This window comes from Meriones unguiculatus, chromosome 1 (assembly GCF_030254825.1).
Source record: "Meriones unguiculatus strain TT.TT164.6M chromosome 1, Bangor_MerUng_6.1, whole genome shotgun sequence".
Classification (NCBI taxonomy): Eukaryota; Metazoa; Chordata; class Mammalia; order Rodentia; family Muridae; genus Meriones; species Meriones unguiculatus.
Genome location: NC_083349.1, coordinates 25,249,425 through 25,273,624, shown reverse-complemented (window position 1 = coordinate 25,273,624; position 24,200 = coordinate 25,249,425). Strand labels below are relative to the sequence as shown.

General features: G+C 55.0%; 1 protein-coding gene across 3 annotated transcripts; it reads right to left on the bottom strand.

Annotated features, from left to right (window-relative positions):
• Positions 1 to 28: 28 nt before the first annotated feature.
• Positions 29 to 18,898, bottom strand: Atg2a (autophagy related 2A). Of its 3 annotated transcripts, none has more exons than XM_021638367.2 (40): positions 18,604 to 18,898; positions 16,074 to 16,236; positions 15,820 to 15,972; positions 15,603 to 15,705; positions 15,069 to 15,303; positions 14,575 to 14,671; positions 14,332 to 14,493; positions 14,089 to 14,229; positions 13,269 to 13,506; positions 13,035 to 13,182; positions 12,868 to 12,960; positions 12,216 to 12,371; positions 11,868 to 12,111; positions 11,630 to 11,726; positions 11,388 to 11,547; positions 10,734 to 10,876; positions 10,529 to 10,644; positions 10,268 to 10,425; positions 9,768 to 9,918; positions 9,465 to 9,658; positions 9,279 to 9,359; positions 8,924 to 9,030; positions 8,747 to 8,839; positions 7,653 to 7,723; positions 7,289 to 7,365; positions 6,653 to 6,823; positions 6,387 to 6,516; positions 6,095 to 6,306; positions 5,521 to 5,729; positions 5,173 to 5,308; positions 4,099 to 4,302; positions 3,819 to 3,920; positions 3,653 to 3,734; positions 3,436 to 3,562; positions 3,271 to 3,343; positions 3,071 to 3,153; positions 2,693 to 2,814; positions 1,890 to 2,044; positions 783 to 935; positions 29 to 714 (listed from the first exon to the last, which is right to left on the bottom strand). In XM_021638367.2, the coding sequence occupies exons 1-40, from the start codon at positions 18,772 to 18,774 to the stop codon at positions 478 to 480; spliced, it is 5,748 nt and encodes a 1,915-aa protein (XP_021494042.1). In that variant the 5' UTR covers positions 18,775 to 18,898; the 3' UTR covers positions 29 to 477. The 3 variants fall into 3 exon arrangements, with proteins under 3 accessions (XP_021494042.1, XP_021494043.1, XP_021494045.1); XM_021638368.2 differs by having other exon boundaries at positions 6,659 to 6,823; XM_021638370.2 differs by lacking the exon at positions 6,653 to 6,823.
• Between the last annotated feature and the right edge of the window lie 5,302 nt (positions 18,899 to 24,200).

Genomic DNA, 24,200 nt, shown 5'->3' with positions numbered 1-24,200 from the left:
TCACAGGTAGAGGACCTGGAAGAGGGGCTGGCGGTGGGCAAGTTTATTCCACTTCATGCAGACACTGACCCACACGCACACGCTCAGGGATCTTAAAAATACACTGACCCACATGGCAGCTATCCCCCACCTCCCCATGAGACACGGAGAGACACTTGGCTGAGTGGGGTCCACGGGTCCAAAAGCCTCCATCCTCATTCTGGAACAAGGCATCAGTGTGGGCCCAGGTAGCAGGGAGGAGGAGCAATGTCCTTTCTCTCCAGTCGAAAGTGCACAGACAGGGCAGGGGCCCCAAAGCCGGGAGGCCCCACTCTCTCGGCCAATTGGCAACAGGCAGGCTGGACAGGTATCCTTCATAGCGGCCGTCCCTTGAAGGGCCTGGTGGCCTAGCTGTGGGTCACAGCGACCAGGAAAACAGGGGTCTGGTGGCACCACTGTGGCTGGCTGGGACAGTGGGTGGATCTTGGGCGCCTGCAGTCAGTCCTGGGCTTCCTCCAGTCGCCACTTGAGAGCATGGTCCTTGTGCGCATCTGGCAGGATCTGGTTGCGCATGCCTCCTAGCACGTTGGATGTCGCCTCTGTTGCTAGGATTATCGGTTTTACCACTGTTGGGGGCAGCTGTCGGATCACACCCCCCACGGCTCCGGTCAGTCCCTTCTGCTCGTGGCCCCTCGATGCCACATCGCAGATGGTCTGAGCTGTGTCCAGGATACCCTGCGGAGGTCAGAGGTCAGTGAGAGTCGGGGTGGGGCTCCTGGGAGCGGGTCTAGGGTGGCTCTTACCTCTCGAACAGCATCGTAAGCCTTAGCCATGCCCTCCCGGAGGTCAGCAGGTTGTTGACCCCTGCGCAGTTTCCGTGAAGAACGCTTGTCTTGCAGGGAGCGGGAGATGGGAGATGCAGGCGACAGGATGTCATATACTGTCTCAGCTGTAGCCTGAGGGACACCAGAATTGGACAATGACAGGTGGGCACACAGACATAGCAGCCTTTGCCCTGCAGGCCAGCCTGGGGACCAGGCCTCCTTCAGAATAAATGCTCCTTGTCCTAATCAGTCTTTACCTCCTCATCCTCCTCTTCTCCTTCAGTGGTTCCCATCACCTACCCCAGAGAACTTCCTTCTGAATTTTTCACTTTATTATTCATTTAATTTTATTTATGTGTGATGCTGTGTGAACACAGTGTCTCTGGAGGCCAGAAGATGGCACTGGAGCCTTTGGAGCTGGAGTTATAGCCACCTAGAAGTGCAAGGAACTGAACTTGAGGCCACCGCTGGGCCATCTCTCCAGCTTTTCAAAGGGCCGCCTTAACTTGAGAAGACATTTACATACAAACCCTTCTGGGGATGGCAAGATGGTTCCTTGCTGCAAGGTGACCTGAATTCAATCCCCAACCCTGGGGACCCACCTGGTTTGGAGAACTGATTCCCCAAAATTGTCTGACCTCAAATACAAGCAATGATACACACACAAAGAATTAAATTACAAACCTACCTTTCCACTCCCAGCCTCTCCCATCCATGTGAACACTGTAGACCTCCTGGAACCTGGCCCTTCCCTCTCTGGGCCGAGCTCAAAGGTCTCCTGGTACACATTCCCACTGATGTACCCAGCCCCACTCCAGAATTCAATCACTCCCCTGAACCAGGCTTTGGTGGAGGTGGCCTGTGGGGCCCAGGAAAGTACAGAACCTGGATGCAGAAGGGCTGGTTTCTACAGCCCTGTACTCCCATTACGTACAAGTAATAGCTGTGAGCATGGAAATACGTGGGCTCTGCTAGCCCAGATCTCACTTTCAGCCCCACCCATGGAAGCCTTTCAGGAGAACTGTAAGGACAGGGTCGGGAGCCTGGGGACAGGGTGTCCCTTCCCTATTTCGGCCCTGCACTCACCTGGATGGCCTGGACCAGCCGATTGCTCAGTTCCAGAGCAGCAGAGGCTGTGGATGACCCAAAGGAGGCAGCCCCACGCTGCAGCCCCCGAATGAGGCGCCCATCTTTCCTGTACTGCTCAATGGGTAGCCACAGCAGGTCCCGAAAACCTTGGACTGGGAGACAGGGTTATCAGAGATGCCAAGCCTTTCTTCTCTCTGCCCAAAGACCCTACCCTTTCCCAATCCAGTGTTTTTTTCCTTAATTTTATTTTTTTTAAAGATAGAATCTCAAGAGTTCTTAGGCTTGACAGCACAGGTCAGGCTTGCTGTCACATGCCTATAATGCCATCATGGGCTACAGAAGCCCAAAGAATAAATAAAATAGGATGCCAGTGCTCTTTAATTCCAGTACTTGGAAGACAGAGGCAGGTCGATCTCTGTGAGTTGCCAGCCTGGTCAACAAAGAGAAGCCAAGGCTACACAGAGAAACCCTGTCTTGAAAACAGACAGACAGACAGAAGGACCAGCAAGATGGCTCAGCAGGTAGAGGTGCTTGCCAGCAGGTGTGCTGCCTGGTTCAATACCCAGGCCTCGCAGAGTGGAAGGAGAGCACTGATTGCTGTAAACTGTCTTGACTTCCACACGTACTCTGTGGCATGCAGGCACCCACGTACACATGCAAAATAAATGAAATTATTCTGACAAGGGCAGTCTTCCCTTGGAACACTCCTACTCTTGGGAGTTTTCCTTACTTCCCTTCATCTATATTTGTTCTGTGAAAAACAAACAAACAAAATGGAGTTCTCAGCGCCAGACACTCACAGAGCTGCACAACCGAGTGCATGGGGCCCACGCCGCCCAGCAGGCCGGGCAGCTGATTCTTGCGGATGTCCTGCAGCCATTCATTGAGGGCATAGCCTAGCACCTTGTCCACGCCCAGGAGACTGGAAGGGAGAGGCAACAAGGATGAGGTGGAGGAGAGCCACCCTCCAAGAGCCCAGGGGACAGGGTGACTGGACACATCTAAAACAAGAATGTGAGAGCCCCCCACCACGGTGGATCTTACCCCACGGTGCGGAGCAACAAAAGCCTACTAGAGAAGAGGCTGGGGCCTGGGAAAGGTGAGGATTGGGTCAAGGCCATCCAACCCATGAGAAACAGCAGAGGCTGTAGATGCCCCGAAAGGGGCTGGGGGCTCACCCATGCCGGCAGCAAAGCCGCTTGAGCTTGAGCTCGGAGCAGTTGAGCTGGGCCAGGCCGATTAGGAGTCCTGTGAAAGTGCCCTGTTGGGAGGGGGAGCAGAGCGTGTGTCTATGTTTTGGGATACACACTGTGAATTTTGGTTCCAGACACTGGACTCAGACAGTAGCTCACACAGCTTGCCTGATGGAACCACTCACCACCTGGTCTACAGCGACATGCTTGCCATGGTAATCCAGGCAGATGGGCACCTCCGATGTGAAGCGGAACTCCCTGAAAGGGGAAGAAGGGAGAGAATCTTTGGTCACGGACCTGGCCTCTGGCCAGCTTTGAACACAGCCTGGCCCAGAGCTCCTCTTTCCAACCTGAAGTAGATGGGCTGTTGGTCAGAGGAGCTGTGGCCACTGCCTGGAGCCTCCTGCGGGTTGCTTGCTGTCCCTGCAGGCTGCCCTTCCTGGGGGCTGCTGGGCCGGCTGTGTGTCTCTTGGTGAGCTGGAGGAAGAGAGGTCACACAGTTCCAGGATGGACAAAGGATGCTGGGGCACCCAGGATCTTGACTCCCTCCCTGGCCTGATCTCTCACCCTCAGAGGTGTCCCCTGGGACCATAGGGTTGATGCTAGCTGCTAGGCTGGTGAAAAAGTCCTTGAGAAAGAAGAGGGCATCCTGTAAAGAGAGTTCTGGGTCAGATCCAGGGCCTGGCAATGGGGAGGGGGTTATGCCGGGCTCTGCCCTTGCCCATCTACTCACCTGGTCCACATTGAGCCTTAGAGGCATCATGGAGACACGAAGACAGCACTCCGGTCCTCCTGGGCTGCTAGTAGGAGCCACGTGCAGTGCCTTGATGGTAAGCTAAGGGCAGAGAATGAATTGGGTATCTCTAGGCCTTGGGAACCCCATTCCCAGCTCTATCAACCCTGCCTCTGCTCATGCTAGCCCTTCCACTGAGCCGTGCTCTGTCCTCCAGACACACAACACCTTTGGGAGGGCCTATGGGGAGGAGGCTGACCATACTAGGGCACGCTTGTACCATGTTAGAATGTGTGCGTCGTGGCAGTCGCTCGCTTGTGTGCAGATGAAGGAACTTGTTGATCTTGGAGGAGGCCAGCCGGTCCCGGATCTCCAGCTCCTGAACAATGAGCACCTCTCGGGACAGCGGCCGCTCTTCCTGCTCCCGGCCAGGGGCCCCGGCCATGGCTGACTCCTCTGGGTACGTTTCGTGCTGGAAGCTCACCTGCGGGTGGATGAGGCCTGAGTTGGACCCTGGGCCCAAGAAAGATGGGGAGGTCTGGCTAAGGCCCCTTCCCTCCTGGACACCCTTTCTGTCCGTGTGCCCACCTCAGGCTCATGCTTGGGTGCTAACGCAGCGGAGCCTACTGGCACCATCTAGCCACACTAAACTTGGCCTTCCCAAATCCAACCAAGCCTCCCACAGCCTCTAGTGAGGAGACCACAGCCTCTGCAGAACTCAAAGAGCAGAGGCCTACCTTGTCAGACACTGCTGAGGTGCCTTCTGTACCTCACTGGCCTCTAAATGCCTTCCCTCTGCCCAGGATGGCCCGGTGCTCTCTAAGTCATGCTCTACACCCACAAAGGTGCGTGCTCTGTGTCCTGTCCTACAGGGGCCTTGGCCTCCCTTCCAGATCTGTCCATCCTGCAGGCCTAGCCTGTCTTATCTTCAAGCTTCTGTTAAAAACCTTTCTTCTTGGGCTGGAGAGATGGCTCAGAGGTTAAGAGCACTGGCTGTTCCTCCAAAGGTCCTGAGTTCAATTCCCGGCAACCACACTGTGGCTCACAATCATCCATAATGAGATCTGCTGCCCTCTTCTGGCATGCAGGTGTACATGCAGGCAGAATAATGTCTGTCATCTGTCCTCATGCTTCCTCAGCACCAAATAGGTCACTCTAAGAAAGCTGGAACTCCTTGAACACACTTTCAGGTTCCGACCCTTTGGAGCACTCTCTCTTTGGAACCTGTGGCCACTGCCTCCAATCCCTCCGGAATTCATCACACCCCACTGCCCTGTGTTAGCTGACAGGGTTTCTTTCCCCAGAGCCTCACTCCTGTGCTCCCGCCCCACCCCCACATCAGCCCCGCACTCACTTTGCTGAGCTGGATCTCCATGAGGACCTGGTGCTGCCGCCCGACGCCACCCTGGGTACGCCAGGAGTTCTGGGGCCGGTTGGGGCCAGAGGACCGGGAAGGGGAGACCCTGGGGCCTGTGAAGCCAGCTCTTGCTCTGAGAAAAAGACACACGGTGACAAGCTAACTCTGAGGAAACCTCAGCACAGGCCTTGCTTCTAGCCTTGGGCAGGAGACCCTCAGACTCAGGCTAGGACACGGAAGAACGCGAGCATGATGCATGAGGCTTGAAGTTGCCAGCCGCTGGGGGTCACAGCTAGGCTGTGCTTAGATCCTAATCCCACCAGCTGCCACCCACATGCCTCTAACCTGTAAGTGGGGTGAAGGCCAAAGTCTCTGCCCCCGTAGAGGTGCCAGATGAAAGAGACCTCTCGCAGCACCACACGGCTGCTGGGCACTGGAAAGTGGGCAGGTGCCCGCAGCAGGTCGGTGCTCCCCAGGGGCTGGGAGAAGTGTCCATCCTGCACGATGATGGGCCCCGGATGCAGCTGCGTCACAACGGGCTCCCCGTCTCGGGGCTGCCAGCAAGAGCAGAGCAAAGACACGTGACCAAGAGGTGGTTAGCCCCGGCACCTGCTTTGTCTCCCTCTCTCCTCCTCGCTAGCCCAGCGCCTGTGTCTCAGCGGTCTGGCCAGGAGTCTCTTGTTCTTGTGGGCCCTGTCATCTGGAATCTCAGGGAGCTTGGACATTGCACTGACCTTTGCTAACTGGCCCTTCTTCTTCCTCTATTCCCCTGTCTGTGTATAAGATATTGTGTCTCCTTTTCTGTACTATTCTGCCTGTTCTTTCAAGCCCAGAACCAAGGCTGCTTCTCCTACCCAAGAGTTCTACCTAGAAGGGCTGAGCAACCACCTGAGCATCCAGAACTCCCATCCCAACACACCGCGATGCCTAGGCCAGGGGCGTCAAGGATGCAGAACTCATCACTGTCCAGGGTGTCTCCATCCCCTTCCTCTTCTTTTTCATGTTCCTTTGCCTTGGAGCAGGAACCCAAGGTGTGAGAAGGGCCTCCAGGAGGCAAAGGCACCTGGGCCCCACTCTGTTCACCTGGGAACAGATAGACGGAGACAGGAGAGGCCTGAGAAAGAGAGCCACCTGAGGAAGAAAGAGGCCAGTGTGAGATGTGGCTGAGGGTACCTGCTTGGGTCTGCTGTCCCTAGAGCACCCTCACTGACCTGATGACTGGGCCAGCTCCCGCAGGCTACGCCGTTCAGTGTCCAGAAGAGCATCAGTCAGGTCTCCCTGGTTGATGAGGGCTGTCTCCACTGGGGGGCATGAGGGCAGGGAGGCCGGACTCTCCGAGAGCTGGGCCAGGAAAGGGAAGGGGCAGGGGTGAGCACCAGAGAGATGGGTAGCTCCAGGGCTCCTCCAATCACGCCTTGTGTCTGTGTTTAGGGAGGGGCCTGGCCGAGCTCTGGTAGCCTCTGCGGCCAGGCCTCACCTGTACCTTCTGGCCGGCGATCTCCGTGGGGCTGGGGGGCCGGGGTGGGGGGTGCAGGTCACCCGAGCTGGTTACGTACTGGAGCAGGTTGACCAGCAGGGCACAGGAGTCGGCACAGCTATGCACATGCACAACATTGTTGGAGCAGCGCAGCTCGAACAGTGGCTGGCTCTGTGGGCAGCGGGCCGTGGCGTTGGCACAGGAGCCACCACCAGCCAGGCTCCCCATCGCGGGGCATTCAGTTCTGTCTCCCACACAGAGGGAAGGAGAGCCAGGGGGTCTCCCCTCGTCTGTCTGGTCAGCTGAGGCAGTGCCTCACTGCCCAAACGTGCAGACATCCCAGGTGGGGTGCCACTCACCCGGATACACGCCCATCCCTGCCCCTGACTGCAGCCCAGTGATGCAATAACTGTTCTCTCACCATGAAGATGAGAAAACCTGGGTCCCACAGTGGCTGTCTCCCTGGGCCCCACCTCTGTCCTGCCTGCAGGTGCCATCTGCTGCCCTCAGTGAGTTGGAAAGACACTCACAGGGATCTGGTCCTTCCCTGGAGGAACACCAGCAACAGCCGGGCAAGGCAAGGCATGCACTGTGGCCCTCCTGACTACCCTTGGGTCCTGGTGCCACCATGCTTACCAGTCTGCCCTCAGTGCTGCCTTTCCAGGTTTTGATTACAAGCTCCAGGAGGTCAATATCCAGGACACAGACATAATCTGAGGCAGAAGAAAGGTTCTCATGGTCTCCATCCACACTGACCCTGCCCTGTCCACCACCAGGGGAAGGATTCACTGTGTCTGGTACAGTTGTGTGCATGCGCACACACGCACACACACACGCACACGCGCACGCGCACATGCACACACACACACGCACACACACACACGCGCACACACAAACAGCTGCGCAGCTGAGAACAGGCCAGCAGCTGAGTGACACCCGGCTGCTCCGAGTATGGCAGGGACTTGTCACCTCAGTGTGGGGAGAGCCCGACCCAGCCCACCTCGTCGCAGATCCAGGGTCTCCACCTCACACTTGTCAGACAGGTACAAAGCGGAGTCGTCAAGGATGAACCTGGTGGGGAACAGGGCTGAGAAGGGCCCAGGAGCCACTGCAGGCGGCAGCTCAGTGGCAGCTGGGCAAAGGGGCAGAGAGGGCCCTGGAGGAGATGGGCAGTGACGAGACCTTGAGGGCCTCAGCACTGTCTCATCATGAATGCAGGGGCCTGGGCTCCAGTTGGAAGATCCAATGGGTATTCACACTCACAAAATCCTCAGAACAGCTCATTCTGCTATTGGACCTGTACTTCCCAGTGTGTGGACGGGGCCCTTTCCCATCCCCCTATAGTACTGTCTGTCTGTTTATCCACCCAGCTAGTACCAGGAATCAAACAGAGGGCCTTGCCCACATCAGGTACATGGTCTAACCTGAGCTACACCTCTTCCTACTTTTAGGCAGTCTCACTAAGTTGTCCAGGCAGGATTAGCTTTAGCTTCATACAGAGCCGGTATCACACACCTGCTCCACCGTACCAGCTTTTAAAGTTTAATTTCTTTTGAGACAAGGTCTTGTGTTTGAACCCCTATTCCTCCTTGCTGCCCCCTGCTGGGATAACAGGCTTGTGCCACCATGCCTATCATATTTTTTTTAAACCTGACTGGCCATGTAGCTCAGTTGGTAGAGCATGCATGAGGTTCTTGGCTAAATTGCCATCACCAGAAAATTTTAAGAAATAGTCTTTAACCTAAATTTTCGCAGTAGGCATTGCGCCATCGCTCTTTCGTTCCTTTCTTTCTGGTGCCTGTGTGGCACTGACCCCATGCTGGGTTGCATTTAGTTATGCACTGTGTTCTAGCTTTCCATCCTTTTGCGTACTTCATAGAACTCCCAAGAGTGACACTACAAATCCACGACACGGAGGCTCAAGGCCACTTTTGGGTGGCAGTAGAGACAACTCTCATTCCTGAGGGCAGGTGAGAAGGTGGGGTACCATCACCCCACATATAGACAGGCTCCAAGAGGCCCCGGGTAGACAGTCCACAGGCAGTCAGCTGCAGCCAGCTGGGGTGGATGCGCCGGGCCTAGCAGCCTGCGTACCTGAGCAGGAAGGTAGACGTGTCCATGACAATGTTGCTGGAGAGGGTGAAGGTCTCAGCGGTGATGAGGACTCGCACAGGGAGGTAGAGGGGCCTGGGGGCAGACTTGGGCTGGAGCAGGTTTCTTACACGTTAAGGCTGCCCCCGACCCTGCCCCCGCAGCCCCCAGCCTGGGCACCTGTAGTCCACAGCGCAGGAGAAAAGGTGTGTGTGTAGAACAGTGATGACTGTCGGGGGCAGGTAGCCCAGCACAGGGTCGTCCAGGACATCCAGGAAATCCAGTAGCTACACAGGCCGGGGAAAGGGAGGGGAGGAGGGACAGTGAGGACACTGTGACCTTCTTCTCTAATACCTTCCTGTCCAGGTACCCCACTGTTGCCCATCAGCTGTCTGCCCACCCCTGTCAGGGGCTCTGACCAGGTCAGTTCCAGTCCAGTCCATTTTTCACTGGTTTTCTCAGCCTGTGTTTGACTTGCCCATATCAGAAATCTGGAGCTACAGGACCATGTGACTTCCCAGGCTCCGCTGCTCACCTGGGAGTGCCAGCTCTGCTCAGGTGGGGCCATGTAGTGGCGCAGAGTGGCTTTGTGCAGCCGTATCGTCACCAAAAACTCCTGGGGAGGGAGGTGCGGAGTCAGGATGGGGGGAGCCCAGCTCCCGGGTGCACTGAGGAGGGGGTTTCCCAAGTCAGGTGGGTGGGCGAGCAGCGGGGAGTCTACCTTGACATTCTTGTGGGGGTCCAGGTGGATGCGGACAGCTGCGGACAGCATGGGGGGTCCCTGGCCCTTGCGGCCCAAGGTTCCCCGCTCAGCCACCCCTTCCTCTGATGGATAGATGGTTGGAGCCAGCTGAGATGGGGGAGCAAAGCTGGGCAGTTCCAAGTGAGTGGGCAGCAGGTAGTCCTCAATGGCCGCTGAAAAGGAGCCTTGTAAGCCTGGCTGAGGGGCTGACCACCCCACTCACAGCCCACGTCCTCCCGGAAGCTCCCTGCCCAGCATGAGGCACACTGCGGGGACCCACACCTCGATGGTAGAGTGTGGCCCTCTCGGCCTCCAGGCAGAAGTAGCCAAGCCCTGGCTGGCCGCGGTACTGGGCCACGCTGAAGATGGTTCCCTGCTCCACATCCAGGACCAGCTCCCCGTGGGCGATGTCCCGCCGCTTCCCCGTCTCGTCCTGCAGATGTGCACACGCTTAGCTTCACGGCTGCATGCCTGGCACGGCGACAGGGGCCTCTTGGGGTCCTGGCCTGAGGCAGCCCCGGTTCCTTCCAGACCTCACTGGAGGTCTGCAGCATGTGCTTCTTGCTGAAGGGGAAGGACAAGCCCCACCCTGCTGGTCTCCCTCACACTTCCCATGGAGGAAAAGCTAGGCCAGGGCTGCCAGCTGTGGGGGTTGACGGGTGGGCAGGCAGACTGCGGCAATGGGTACCCTGGGCCTCTAAGCCTTCTGAAAGCTCTCTAGTTCCTAACTTGAAGCTGGCAGGCTCGTGTGGAGCTGGGGGCTCACCTGCTCTGGGCCTCACCTTAGCCTCACAGAACGCGGTGATCCGACCCTTCAGCACTGTTACCAGAGTGGAGAAGGTGCTCTGGGACTGACGCCGGGAAGGCTCGGGGGCAGGAGTCTGGGGGGCACCTGATGCCATCGAGAAGAACTGGGTGTCTTCTTCATCTGAGTCTGAGTCTGAGTGGACAGGGTGGCTGTGTGGGAAGGAGATGTGGGGGCCGGCCCAGCCCTGCCCGTATACCCGCTCATCCTTCCTACCCAGCCGCTGTTGCTCTCATACCCAGCTTGAAGGCCGACTTGCACATCTTGAACCCTGATGTGCCAGGTGGCCAGGCAGTGGTGGTGGACGTGGGAAGCAGATCTGCAGGCTCCCACATGAGCAGGTCATTGTTGATCCTGACACGGACGGGAACAGCGACAGCAGAGGTGAGAGGACAGGGCCTCGAGCCCAGCCCAGCCCAGCCCCACCTGCCCCACGTCTCTACCTGTTGTAGATGCTCTCATAGACCTCCTTGCTGGGCAGAAAGATGTGGGCACTGGGCATGGTCACATCCAGGGTACAGTGGGACAGTGCCAGCGTCCGGCTCTGGAATGTCCTCATCTCCTCGGGGTCTCCAGGGATCACCATCTAGACAGGTGAAGAAAGTCAGCCAGGAGACCTGCCCAGGCATGTCTCTGGCTTCAGGATTGGAGATTCTGGCATCCATGCATCCATCCATCCATGTGAGTCCTTCTTTCACAGGGTAAGTGATGTTTATCTTGGGACATAGTACCCAAGCATTCCCTACCCCACTCTAAAGACTTCATGAATGTGAATCCCTGTAATCCTCACAATAGCCTTTAAGAGAGCCATTCCAGAGGAGCAAACACACAAGCCACCAGAGAGCAGAGCCTGTCCTGCTCCAAGCCATTCACTGCCTCACACTTATCACTGCTTCATACTCGGCTCTTGAACCCATCAAACTCAGAGAAGAGGATCCTGATCTTGGTGACTAAAAGGCCTTCTGTGTGTCCTTCCCTCCCTATCCCTGGGCAGGAATGGGTGCTTGTGTCCCTTGTTACCCAGAATAGATGATGCAGTGGGTCCCCTTGCCACAGCCCAGCCCCCTAGGTGGAGAAGTCACAGAGGGAAGCCTCACCTCCTCAGTCTCGTACATGGTCCGCTTTGAGGAGAAGGGGGAGGGCTCAGGCTGCCGCAGCTCACACAGATTCTCGGTGGATATCTCTAGATCCCGGCCTTTCTCAGAAGTTGTCTCCCACTGTGTGCCACCAGCCTGGGGGTTCAGGGTCACCACGACCCTGCCAGGACACCGGCCTGTTAGTGGCCTGCCACCACCACCAGCATTCTGTCTCCGGCTGCCCCATTTGGCACTCCACTTACTGAGGTAGGAAGTACTTGGCCTGAGTGCTCCTGGGGTCCAGAGCTTTGGAGACGCGCAGGCAGGGGACAGGTGGCTTCTCTCCATCTTCATAGATTCCTGGAGGGAACAGGGAGGGCAGCGTCTCACTGCTGCCTTTCCTTTTCCTCGCCATTGCTGGGTCAGGTCAGTGTCCCTGGGATAAAAGGGTCACTCTGCCTGTGCTGGGGCCTGCCCCAGCTGTTTCCTGGACACCCTTACCTTGCAAGTCTGAGCAGGTAAGTTCCAAGCGGGTGGGAGCTGGGGGGCCGGGCCCACTGTTGAGCTCTGAGCGGAACTGGGGCTCACTCAGCTCCAGTCGCAGCTGCTCAGCCCGCACGGCCTGGCCAGCCCAGGGGTCCCGTTCGGGCCGTAGGTCTGGGATGGGGAAGTGTAGCCTCAGGGTGGCCCGGGGTGCTGAGAGCCGAAACACTGTCTGCTGCTCAGTGGCCTGTGGGGGCTCTGTCTGTGGAAGGGCTGCAGGTCAGAGCTGCCACAGGGGACTAACCAATGCTTAAATGCCTGCTTCACTTCCCCCCCTTCCCAGACAGAACCAGCGTGGCATCTCACTAGTAGGCCAGCAGGTGTCTCAGGGGGTGTGGTGATCTGACGGAGCAAGGCAGCAAGGCGGTCCAGGGACCCCAGCTCCACATCTGCTTGGAAGTCAGCCAGGTCCAGGGACAGTTCTGAATGGCATTGGTAGGCAGTGGAACGCCGGGGCCGGTTCTAGTTATAGGTAAAGTGATTAGGTCAGCAAGGGCTTTGGGATGAGGACAGAGTGGCTTCCTCTGTCAGAAAGTGGAAGCAGAAAGTGGCTTCCATAAATCAAAACAAAGTTCCCAGCTTCCCAGTTGTGGAAGAGGAGCTAGGATAGGAGCCACTGCAGAGAAAGAAGAAGCTTTAAACACCCTACAGTGATAAGGACCACTGCATCACTGCCCCATCTCCTCATCAGGTTGAGCAGATTGGCCTTGAAACCATTCTGCAGCGCAGGCCTTGAACTTCTCTTCCTGCCTCAGCCTCCCAAATGCTGGGCCTATAGGCCTGTATCACCACACCCAGATTATTATCAACAAGCCACCAACACTTGGCTTTGTCAGGCAGAGAGGTTCAACAGAGGCAGGGCAGAGGAAATCAGGCCACAATAATAAGGGCAGAATGCGGACAGATTGCAAAGGCCCCTGCAGGGAGACACAGTTTGGCTAAAGCAGGGAGTGTTTACCTTGAGCACCCGGTGCAGGGTCTGTGTGTGGCGCAGGTGGGCACAGGGTCGAGCTGAGGCTTGGGAGCCCAAGTGACTGGGGAAGCTCAGGATCTGCGACGGGACGCTCAGGGTAAACCAAGTGGCCCTGAAGCCCAGCCCAACCCCAGGCCCTTCCTCTGCCTCACCTCTGTGTACTCCGGCTCTGAGGTGGCCCTGGGCCATAGGCACTCCAGCACCTCCAGCTGCCCGAAGTGCACTTCCGTGCTGCCTGTCCTCTGACTGCGACTGCCAGTCCGCAGCTCCCAGGACAGCTGCACGGCTGTGCCTGTCAGTCTGCGGGCAACGATACACTGTCAGGGGTGGGCTGTGGGCTCTCTGGGTATTCCTGGCAGGTCCCTGACTTGGGCTGTGGTGGTTACCGGACATGGCTACAAGGGCAGGCCCTCTGGAAGCGTGGCCGTAGGTGGTGGAAGTCTCGGGAGCCGATAGGCCCATCTTTGGCAGCATCGAACTCAGCAAAAAAGTGAGTGGTGAGGTCAGGTGGTCCTGAAGATGGGGCAGCTGTCTGAAGCAAGGTCAGGGTCACGCCTCCCAAGGTCATCTTCAGCAGTGAATCAGGGCGCATGGTGTCCGGAAGGGGAGTTGGGGCCTTCTTGCCTGAGGGAATAGAGGCTTCAATAAGGCCTAGTGGCTATCTTCTTTTGAGACAGGTTATCTTCTGTGTAGACCGGGCTGGCCTCGAACTCTTATCAATCTGGATGCCTCTGCCTCCCTAGTGCTGGGATTGAAAGAGTGCACTACCACGCCCAGTGCTCCTGGGTATCTTAAATTGACTACTGAGCAGGGGGTTGGAGAAACCCTGACTAGGCTAGACATGGTGGGCCATGCCTTAGATCCTAGTACTTCTTGGACGCCAGATCCCCTGTAATCCTCTGAAGGTGCTAGAAGCACACATACCAGTCTTTGACCTACAGTTACCTACTGACTAAAACACACAGTCTGGTCTTACTCTGCCCTTTCTGTATAAAGGGGAACCGGGTCCCTAAACTAAGAAATTTAGACTATGCATATTGTATGGCCTCACCAACTTCCTCAGAGCTAGCACCCAGGGGAACCCCACTGATGGTAGGTCTACAAGGAACCCTGGGGCATCCTACATACACCCACCCCACTATCCTGAGGTTCCTTCCACCCCATCTTGCCCCTGAAATAAGCTCCTCAGAGAGACAGTCAACTTACCGCCTGAGTGGGCGGGGGTGGAGGGCCGGTGGGAGGCCAGGTTGCTGTGAACAGAGGAGCTTAGGTCTACGCTGTACATGGAGAGCTCAGAGACAGCCGAGGTCACACTGCTTGTGAGGCCAGCCATGGAGAAGAAGAGGTCTGGAGGTGAGGTGAGGGCCAGTCAGAAACACATAGGTTGGACCCCCCAGCTCTTGCGCTGACACAGATGGCCCCTTCAGTCTGAACGGGCCTGCTACCCACCAGGGTTCTCCAAATTGAGGGGGTTGGTGATGGGGTGCAGGCTAAGGGATTCAGCCGCAGCACCCGCCTGCAGCTGCTGGTTCAGATCCTGCTCAATGAGCCACAGGTCTTCAGCACCCAGGGGGCGGCTCTTGTTCAGCTTGTCGCCCAGGCCTCCGGGATCTGTAGGGAAGATGTTTCAGTCCAGCCTGCCTGGTTATGCCTAGCTCACCCCACCTGCCACCTAGGGCCCAGCAGCCTCACCTGCAAGGCTGATGGCACTGAGCAGTTTTTGAAGCTGCTGAAGCTGGTGTGGGGTCAAGAGCAGGTGCAGGGAGCCCAGCTGTCCTGATACCTCCAACTGGGGACCAAGCGGACAGCTATGAAGCCCTTACATGCCACACAGCCAAGAACCACAAACCCCTGCCCGTACCCTGGGGACGTAAGACACCAGCAGTAATGCTAAGCTTGCTACCAAGCAGCTGTATGGACTTGGCCAACTTGATCTTTCAGAGTCTTTGTTTTTGCAGCTGCTGAGAAGATAGTTATGGTTCCCGCCCCCAGTTCCCCATAAGAATCAGAAGTACTCTGTAGCCCAGGCTGGACTCAACTGAGGACAACCTTCTGTTGGGCTCCCAAATGCTGGGATTACAGGTCTGAACCACCATACCTGGCTCTTCCTCCCTCTGGCCAGGGGTCAGTCAACACTTCTGGGGATGGATCTGCGATGGAGCTAACTCTTAAGGCCTGGGACTCACCTTGGGGCCTGGGAAAGCCTCGTTCTGTTTCAGCTTCACCATTAGCTCCATGTACCCTGTGCAGCTGCCAATCTGCGAGGGGGACTTTGGCGGGTCCACCTGCAAGGGCAGCTCCTCAAAGTACAGGCAGACCCCGGTTAGCTGCAGGAGCTTGTGCAGGAAGGCAGGTGGCTGGTGCACGTCCACAGGTGGTGCCTGGCTAGGGTCCCGCACTGCTTCGTCACAGTACTCCAGTCTGGAGAGTGAAGGACCTGGGCTTGTCCAGATAACCCCAGGCCAGAGGCACGGGACTGAGGAACCCAGCTTCTGTCTTGGAGGCTCAACTAGCCTTTGCTTCTCTGAGTCTTGGAGTTCTTATAATCCCAGTTATTCTAGCCCGTACCCCTGGCCCTAGGCACCATAGCAGGCTTCCAACACAGCCCATTTCCCTGATCTTACCAATGCCAACCCAACTTTATCCTGTCACTTCCTAGGAGCCTGGCCAGGAGTGGGAGTAGCCGAATTTATCTTCTCTCATTCCCTTTCACTCCTTACCTCTGCACTTGGACCTCCGCGGCCACACTATGCTCCTCATCACCCGCTGAATGTTCCACCCGCACGACAGTATCCAGGAAGGTCACCTTGACTCTCCGAAGCACTACGGAAAAGGGTCTAGAGTTAGGTGGGCAGTGGGAATCAAAGCCAGTTTCTGCCAGTCTGGGCAGCAAGGTGACTGTCATGCGGAGGGCCCAAGAACAGACTGGCTGCTCACCAGTCTCGATGGTCTGTGCGAACATTTCCAGCCCCTCCAGGGGCTGAGGCTGTTCCAACGGTTCAGGCAACCCTTCCCGCAGGCACTCTTGGGCCAGCTGCAGGCTTGTGGTCATACATGAGGCCCAGCTCTGAGAGTCTGCAGTCCCTGGCCCTGCGGGAAGGAGCAGAGGCTCAGTCACGGTAGAAGGACCCGGACGGCTCCTGGGCCCGTTCCCAGCAGCCTCCCCACCCTCAGTCCTTCCCTGCTCTCACCTGGACCCTGGCGGGGCTGCAGGGTAAGCTGGAGGCCCGACACACACACAGTGCAGTGGTCGGTGAGGAGTGCAGCCCAGGGGACAGCCACCTCGATGGAACTCACGAAGCCTTCCACCAGCTCCAGGGGTGACTCCAGCGACCTCAGAACCTCGTTCACAGACTGGGCAAGAGAGCAAGGCAAGTCAGCTCACTGAAACTCCAAGTAATAGCTACCTGCCAGCTTGCAGCCACTGTCTTGGAGAGCGCTCTCGGCATAATCATCCTTCTTCATGCTATTTACCAGGCCTTCCCTTTGGCCCTGACCTGGTTTCAGCTCGCCATCAGTGCTCTTTGGACCAGCTAAAAACTTTCCTTCCGTTTGCTTCAAAACACCATTTACTACTGCCAGGTGTGGTAGCCCACATGCCTTTAGTCTCAGCACTCAGGAGGCCTAAGTAGGCGGATCATCAAGATCTAGGCCAGCCTGGTCTACAGTTGGTTGAATGCCTGCCTAATAAGCACTAAGCCCTGGGTTCCATCCTCAGCAGTGTAAAATTGGATGTGATGAGATTCACCTGTAGTCCTAGCACTAGGGACGTAGGGGCCAGGAGATCAGGAGATCAAAGCTATCTATTTTGAGTGAGAGGCCAGCCTGGGCTACGTGATACATGAGACTCTGACAACTTTCTGTGTGGCAATCAGAGGCTGCAGGGGTAGATAATAAATGCCTTCGCCTCCCAGCCTGGCTAGGTTGTAGCCAGGCTCAGAATGCCAGGCTCGGCCTCAGCCAGTACCAGGGAGGATTGAGCAGAACCTGCTCCTAAACCAGCAGCGCACACCGAGGATGGGATGGTTGAGGAGCGAAGAGGAAGCAGCCAGGCAGGGGGCCAGCAAGCAACCCATGCTCATCCTAGGCAGGCAAAGAGTTCAAGGGTGTAATGTCTATGAGAGGGGCTGACCCAAATGGGCCGAGTCCCAGACCCCATAGTGGAGCTGTCCATTTTTTTGAGACACAGGACAGAAATGTCTGTGTTGGGGTTGCATCTCTGCCTGCCTGTTCTTGGCAGTTCCTAAGGCCATGAGTCACTGGTCTTCTCCCTGTGACCCCAGGTGCTCTGGGTAGTACCACAGAGCCTCAGTCAACACCTGCTGGGCCCACGAATAAACAAACACAGCCAGAGCCAGGAGGCAACTAAAGATTGACTCAAATTTCTCATCCACAGACGGGGAAACTGAGGCCTAGGCACTTGTCTTAGTCACTTCAGGTATATGGAAACTGGGACCCGCATTTCCCATCTCAACTTAGTCCCTTGAAAGAATTCAAGGTAAGAAAAAAAAAAAAAAAAGAATTCAAGGTAAGGGTTTGCAGGGTCAACAGCTGAGAGGGGTTAGGCTTAAGTGAGGTGCCTGTGCTGTCAGGGGAGATGCCAGAAATCACAGTGCCATGGACTCCCCAGAAGAGGAGCAAGAGTGTGTACTGGGGAGGCATTCTGGAGCTGAAAGCAAATAGGGGGAGCCCAGATATTGGATCTCTTTCAAGTAGCCTAAGAAGCCAAAGTCAGATGCTACCAACTCTAGGACCCATATTTGTTCCCAAGGCATGGCCCACCTCTAGTCTTTCTGCAGATCCAGAGGCCAGCTAGAATGGAGAGAGCCCTGCCACATGCCCCTTCTACAGCTCTGGAGCAAGAGGGATGACCCCACACCAGCCCTAAGCTGGTGCCTCTAATTGGTGGCTCCTTGGCTACTCCCTAGTCATCTGAGCTGTGAGTCAGTGTCCCTCACCTGCCACCCCCGGTCTCCTCCCGACTCCATACCATAGGCCTTCCAAGCATCATCTTCCAGAGTCTCACCCATCCCCCAGCCCGCCCGAAGCTAGACCTCCACACCTTTCCCGGAGGGCTGTCCCCCAGGTAGAGATGCCAGGAATCAAGTCCCTCCCTAAACACAAGCTAGGCCCCTCCCACTCCCCAAAGCAGGAAGTGGAGAGCAGCAGCAGTCACACGAGGTATGGATCAACACAGCAGGCAGTGACGCTGTTGTTGACATCTACATCCGGGGGCGATCTCCACCCTCTATGCCCAGGATCATAAGGTCAGGAGGTCAGGACACATCTTTCTACAGGTGCCCCTGGGAGGGCTCTTAACACCCCCAAAAGCCTCCCCTGACTAACTACTCCAGTTCCAACTCTTGTCACTGCCCTGGCTGAGCTCCCCATGAGTTTCTCTACTCTCCTTCTAAACTCCCGGGAATCCCCTTCCTCAAACAGCTCCCCTCAACTCCATATGATAACGGTGTCATTCTTTTGGCAAGTGACACCCCACTCCCCACTCTGTTTCTCGCCTTGAGGGGCAAAGACAGGGACTCCGCCTCTCCTAGCTTCTCTTAAGAAGTGTAGGGCCAGCCCGGGGGCCTTGGCGGACGCGGTCGGGACCCGTTGGCCTCTCCAAACACAGCGCCTGTCCTCCAGCCCAGACTTTCTCCGAGGACCCTCCGGCGGCTGCGGTCCCTCCCTTCGCACCGTCTCGGCTGTGCTGTGTCTCCTTACCCAGGTTTCCAGGTGAATGTCCCGCAGGGCAACGCTGCCCTTGTACAGATCCAGGCTGAGCTGGTCCAGGCTGAGGTGCTCCTGAAAGAAGTGGCCCAAGTAGTGCTGTAGCAAGTAGCGGCACACACGCTCTTTCACACAGTTCGACCATGGCCACAGCCATCGTGACATCTCGGAGACTGCCGGGCCCAGGCCGCTTCCTCTGGCCGCCAGCCGGCGATCTCCGTCCGGCTGCGTTGTTCACTAGAGCCCCCGGTTCGCCCCGCCGCTTCTCTCAGCTCCAGGCCGCGCCCCCGGATGCCCGACCACTCCCCCACGCTCACTGCCATTGGTCATTGCAAAGGGCGAGGCCCGCTGATTGGCCGCGGGAGGCGGAGCCTGGAGGAGCGAAAAAGGGACTGGGCTCCCAAGGAGATGAAATGCTCCCAATCGTAGTTTACGCTTGCGCATAAATTCTGTGTGGGAGGACCTTTAACCTCCTTGCTACAAGCTGCGGGGAGGCTGTAACCGTAGGGCGACAGTCCGGGCCCGGGAGAGTGCGCATGTGTAAGGATTTGCTCACCTTCTTTAGGTGATTGGGAAGAATTTAAAGAGACAGTGGCCCACCTAACTTTGTAGACCGCTTACTAGAGGAGTAAAGTCAGGGCGAATTTTGCAGCCTGCAGTTTGGCAACTAATATACATTGGCATTTTGTAAAACTTTCTTATAGTAACTTATCTCATCTAATTTTATTAACAGCTTCCTTAAGGGGCACTTGATTAACAAAATGTTTCCACTCTTTTTCTTTTTTGTTTGTTTCCAAACAGGGTTTCTCTGTATAGCCTTGGTTCCATTCTCTGTAGACCAGGCTAGCCTTGAACTTGAGGGATACACCTGCCTCTGCTTACAGAAAACTGGGATCAAAGGCAAGCGCCCTCATGCCAGATTTCTCTCTTTTTAAATTTGTGCCAGGTCTAAAGAAATCGAGGTATTAGCCAGCATTCCTTCAGGGACATAGTTCCTGCTGGGTGGTGGTGGCGTACTAGCCGGCCTGCTCTAGGACAGCCAGGGCTACACAGATGAAATTCTGTCTGGGGCTACTGGGTGAGGGGAAGAAGATAGTTCCTACTTGCCAAGAGGAGAGTCATTCTCTTAGCTAGGGACGCATGGCTTTTCCATCAACATAAGCCTGTGGTGTCTGCATAGCTATCAAGGTCTCTGCTAGCCTCTGGGCTTCCTCAGTCCCTACTCACAAATACGTGGTGTACCGTCATCCCGACCCCCTAAACACCCTCTCCTTCTGATTAGCATATAACCCTGAGAACTCAGCCACTCTCTAGGTCCTCATTGCCCTCTTGGCTCTCTTCTCTTCTCTCTCCTCTCATGGCCCAGTTCAGTCTGGGGGCCAAATTCAATCTACTTATTTCTCTCCCCGCTCTGGACTCTTCCAGAGGCATCTGGCTGTACTATTCCTCAAATCTACAATAAAGCCTTCTCCTCAACCATGCTGTGGAGTGATCATGTCCTCATTTTCACTAAATTTGCTATTCCCAAATTAAAGGCTAGAAAATAGGATTATGAAGGTTGTTTAGCCAGGAAGGACTTTTTTCTCCCTCTCCTCACTAAGGAATTCACAGCAGGAGATTAAGGGACCCTCCCTTCTTCGATCTTCAGGTGCTCTCTCTGAGATAATGGCTTTTCATATCTCTAACCTTAAAATTGATAATTCATTTCCCGAAAGGGTTTATCTACTGTTTCCTACAGCCTGGAATCTAAGCTTTTGTTTTGTTGTTGTTTTGAGAATTAGTCTCACTGCGCATCCTTGGCCAATGTGAAACTCATTATGTAGATGGCTGTGGAGATTGTCCTGCCTCTTAGACGTTTCTCTTCTTCTTCTTCTTCTTCTTCTTCTTCTTCTTCTTCTTCTTCTTCTTCTTCTTCTTCTTCTTTATGTGCATTAGTGTGAAGGTGTCAGATCCCTTGGAATTGGCAGTACAGAGAGTTGTGAGCTGCCATGTGGGTGCTGGGAATTGAACCTGACTCCTTTTGGAAGGTGCTCTTAACCACTGAGCCATCTCTCCAGCCCCCAACTTTTCTGTTCTTAAATGGTTGAGGAAAAGTGGAAGGAAGAATAACAAATAACAGTTAACGACATGGAAAAAAGTTTCTCAAAAATCACTTCAGCTGGTTGAGGTAGCACATGCCTGTAATAACAGCACTCAGGGAGGCAGAGGCAGGAGGATCTCTGTGAGGCCAGCCTGATCTACAAAGCAAGTCCAGGACAGCCAAGGCTGCATAGAGAAACCCTGTCTCGAAAAACAAAAATCAAAATTTACTTCAGTGCCCATACTAGTGGACACAACAAGGTCACGTGTTAAATGTTGTCTAGGGTTGCTCTCCTGATACAGTGGCAGATCTCAGGAACTGAGACTGAGACAGAAGCCTACAGAGCCTAAAATATTTATTTTCCATCATTTACAGAATAAGTTCCATAGAGCTGTCCATCAACCCTTTTCTATAGTGAGAAACATGAAGGACATGATGAACAACTGTGATTCTGTTATAGCTTTGATAGAGAGTTTGACTCTTTCAGTATAATGCCAAAGACAGCTCGAAGGAGTATAGATAGTGTGGTAAAGCCCTGCCTCAAGAAAGGGTTGTGGGAGATGAGGGGTGGGCTGCAGATATAGCTCAGTTGGTACAGTGCATGAAGCCTTCCCTGGGCCCTGTCCCCACCACTGCATAAACTAGGTGTAATGGTATACCCTGTAATCACAGAGTTTGGGAGATGGAGGCAAAAGAATCAGAAACTCAAGGCTGTCCTCCACTACACAGCCATCTCCAAGCTGGTCTGGCCTACGAGAGATCTTTCTTTTCTATTCTTTCTTCTGGTTTCTCAAGACAGGGTTTCTCTGTGTATGGCCCCGGCTGTCTAGGAACTAGCCTTGTGGACAAGGCTGGACTCAAACTCACAGAGATCCACCTGTCTTTGCCTCTAGAGTACTGGGATTAAATGTGTGTGCTACCATGCCTGGCTTTTCTTTCTTTTTTTCTTTTTCTTTTCTCTCTCTCTCTCTCTCTCTCTTTTAATGTTTTTTTTTTTTTTCCAGACAAGGTTTCTCTGTGTAGCCTTGGCTGTCCTGGACTGGCTTTGTAGGCCAGGCTGGCCTCAACTCACAGAGATCTGCCGGCCTCTGCCTCACACCCACCACAGAGAGACCCCTTCTTAAAAACAAACAAATTGTCTAGAAGCAATCATAAGTTAAAATCCTGGCCTGGGGCGGAGACCTGGCCTCCTCTTAATTCTTGGCAACCTGGGCAGATTATTAATCTCTGAGCTTCAGGACCACGTCTCACATTTTGGGCTCGTCTCAAACTATAGTCAAGGCTGGACTTGAACTCCTAATCCTCTGGGCTGGAATGTCAGGCATTCTCCAACAGGTGCAGCATGAGAATCTGCTTAATTTTACTTATTTGTTGCTGTTTGGTTTTTGTTTGTATGTCCTTGTATAGACTAAATAAATATTCCCACTAAGCTGTATCCTCTGATTTGCCTTTTTTATGTTCACATTCTCCACCTTTATCTCACTCAATTTAATTGAGTTTCAATTGGAAACTCAATTTAAATTCTACCTCTGGGACTGAAGAGATAGCTCACTGGTTAAGGCCACTGGCTGTTCTTCTAAAGGTCCTGAGTTCAATTCCCAGCAACCACATGATGGCTCATAACCGTCTATAGTAAGATCTGGTGTGCAGGTGGAATGGTGTATAAATAATAAATAAATATTTAAAAAATTCTACTTCTGAGGCAAGGGATGTAGCTCAGTAGTAGAGCTCTTGCCTTGTATGGTCAGTGGGCGTTGGTCAGCCTGGCCCTGAAGACCACAGCACAGAGGCTCTGTGGAGGGTGTTCTATAAAGCTGGTACCTGGTCCTGCTTTGGATGACAGACTGCCATGGGCAAGGCATTCCTCCTGTCTTGACTTCTGGGTCCTAGTCTGGCAGTAGACGGCTCTGTTGGTCTGGCTTCCCCTGCCTGTTATCAGGGAGTGAGGGGAGGAAAGTCCTGTCTGAGCCCTGGAGGTAGGAGTTTAGAGGTTACTGTTCTGTAAGAGTGAAGCAGGAGGTCAAGACCTGCTCTTTCTGAGTAAAGGGAGTGCTGTCTCTGGCTAGCCCCAATGATGCAGTGCTGGATTCTAGGCCAGCTCAACAGTGGTCCTTGAGACAGGCCTCTGCTGTTTGTTGCTCTACAGGCGGGCACTTCCTTGAGTAAACGGACTTCTTCTGCAGTACTAAGTGATCCAGGGTCCAAAGCTGGGTGGGGCTGAAAGTTACCCCAGTTATTCCTTCCTCCCTCCGTCCCCCACCTCATTGTCTAGGCTCATTGGTCTCTCCTGCTGCTCAGCATGGACCAGTTTTACACCCAGGCAAAACCTTGGGGTAAAGATCTCAATCGGCTGAGTACGATGGTGCATGCCTGTTGTGCCAGCACTCTGGGAGGCAGAGGCAGGAGGGTCTCTAAGAGTTAGAGGTCAGCCTGGTGTACAAACCGAGCCCAGGGGGCAGTTAGCGCGCCGCCGCCGCTCCTCCCGAGGACCCGGGTTAGAGTCCGGGTGCCCGACAGCGGCTCACTACCATAGTCTATAGTGAGATCCGGCGCCCTCTGCCGGCGGGCATGCTCACGCGCAGTCAGAGCTCTGCACACGTGATAAATACATGGCTAGATAAACAAATACATAAACAGAGTTCTGAACAGCCAAGGCTACCCAGAGAAACCCAGTCTCGAAAAAATAAAAAACCTCACAGTCATTGTAGGGAATAGAGTGTTGGGAGTCCAGGTACTATGAAGGGAGCCCAGCACTGCAGGCTGGGAACTTTTGGCCAGGATGCCAAACTCCTGGAATAGGGATGAGCCTTGGATATTCAGCAAGAGGGTTTTGGTCAAGAACTCTCCACTCTCCAGAGCAGATCTTGGGGCCAGAGGAGGTGAAAGATCCAGTTGCCCTAGGGTCGGGGCAGCTCTAGTGTAGCAGCTTCTGTCCTCCTTGCTTTGCCATCCCAGGGCTGGCCCTTTAAAGTACAGACCATGATGTCACCATAGACAGTCAGTGACGGGAGGGGCACTGCAGGCCTGGAGAATGGACTACATTTCCCAGGAGGCTCTAGTGAACCACACCCCTCCCAGCAGGCGCTAACGCAAAGCAGACTATTAACCCCTCTAACGCCGGAATCAAGGGTTTTGGAAGTGTCCCCCCTCATTCTGAGCTGAGTATGAAGCTCCCGTGGGGATAGACTGAGGCACAGATGTTCCAGACAAAATTGTGGGCTTGGCTCATCATGTTAGGCCTCTGTCCTGCCACTCCTGGCATTAGCAGGTCCCAACTCCGGCATCCTCCTATTTCCCTACAGTGTCCTTTCCAGAATCCGAGAGTTCAGCTCGGAGCTGGGGTCCGTCCCACTTCCCTTGCAGGTTTTAAAAGCCTCAGTTAGTCCCGGGAGTGCAGAGTCTCTCCCTCCGAGGCTACCCCTAAGGACCGGTCTCTCCCTTTAAGCAGGGTGGGGACTACATTTCCCAGCGGCCACAAGGCCTCCCTGACGCAGCCCCCCTAGTGGAGAGG

What these genes read in the sequence shown, in the direction of transcription:
- Atg2a (XM_021638367.2), bottom strand. Translation starts at nt 18,774, where the DNA reads ATGTCACGATGGCTGTGGCCATGGTCGAACTGTGTGAAAGAGCGTGTG. An exon ending in TGCCCTTGTAGCCATGTCCG is followed by an intron (nt 13,183 to 13,268) that starts GTAACCACCACA and finishes CGTTGCCCGCAG; the next exon opens with ACTGACAGGCACAGCCGTGC. An exon ending in CCGCGTTCTGTGAGGCTAAG is followed by an intron (nt 9,919 to 10,267) that starts GTGAGGCCCAGA and finishes GCACATCTGCAG; the next exon opens with GACGAGACGGGGAAGCGGCG.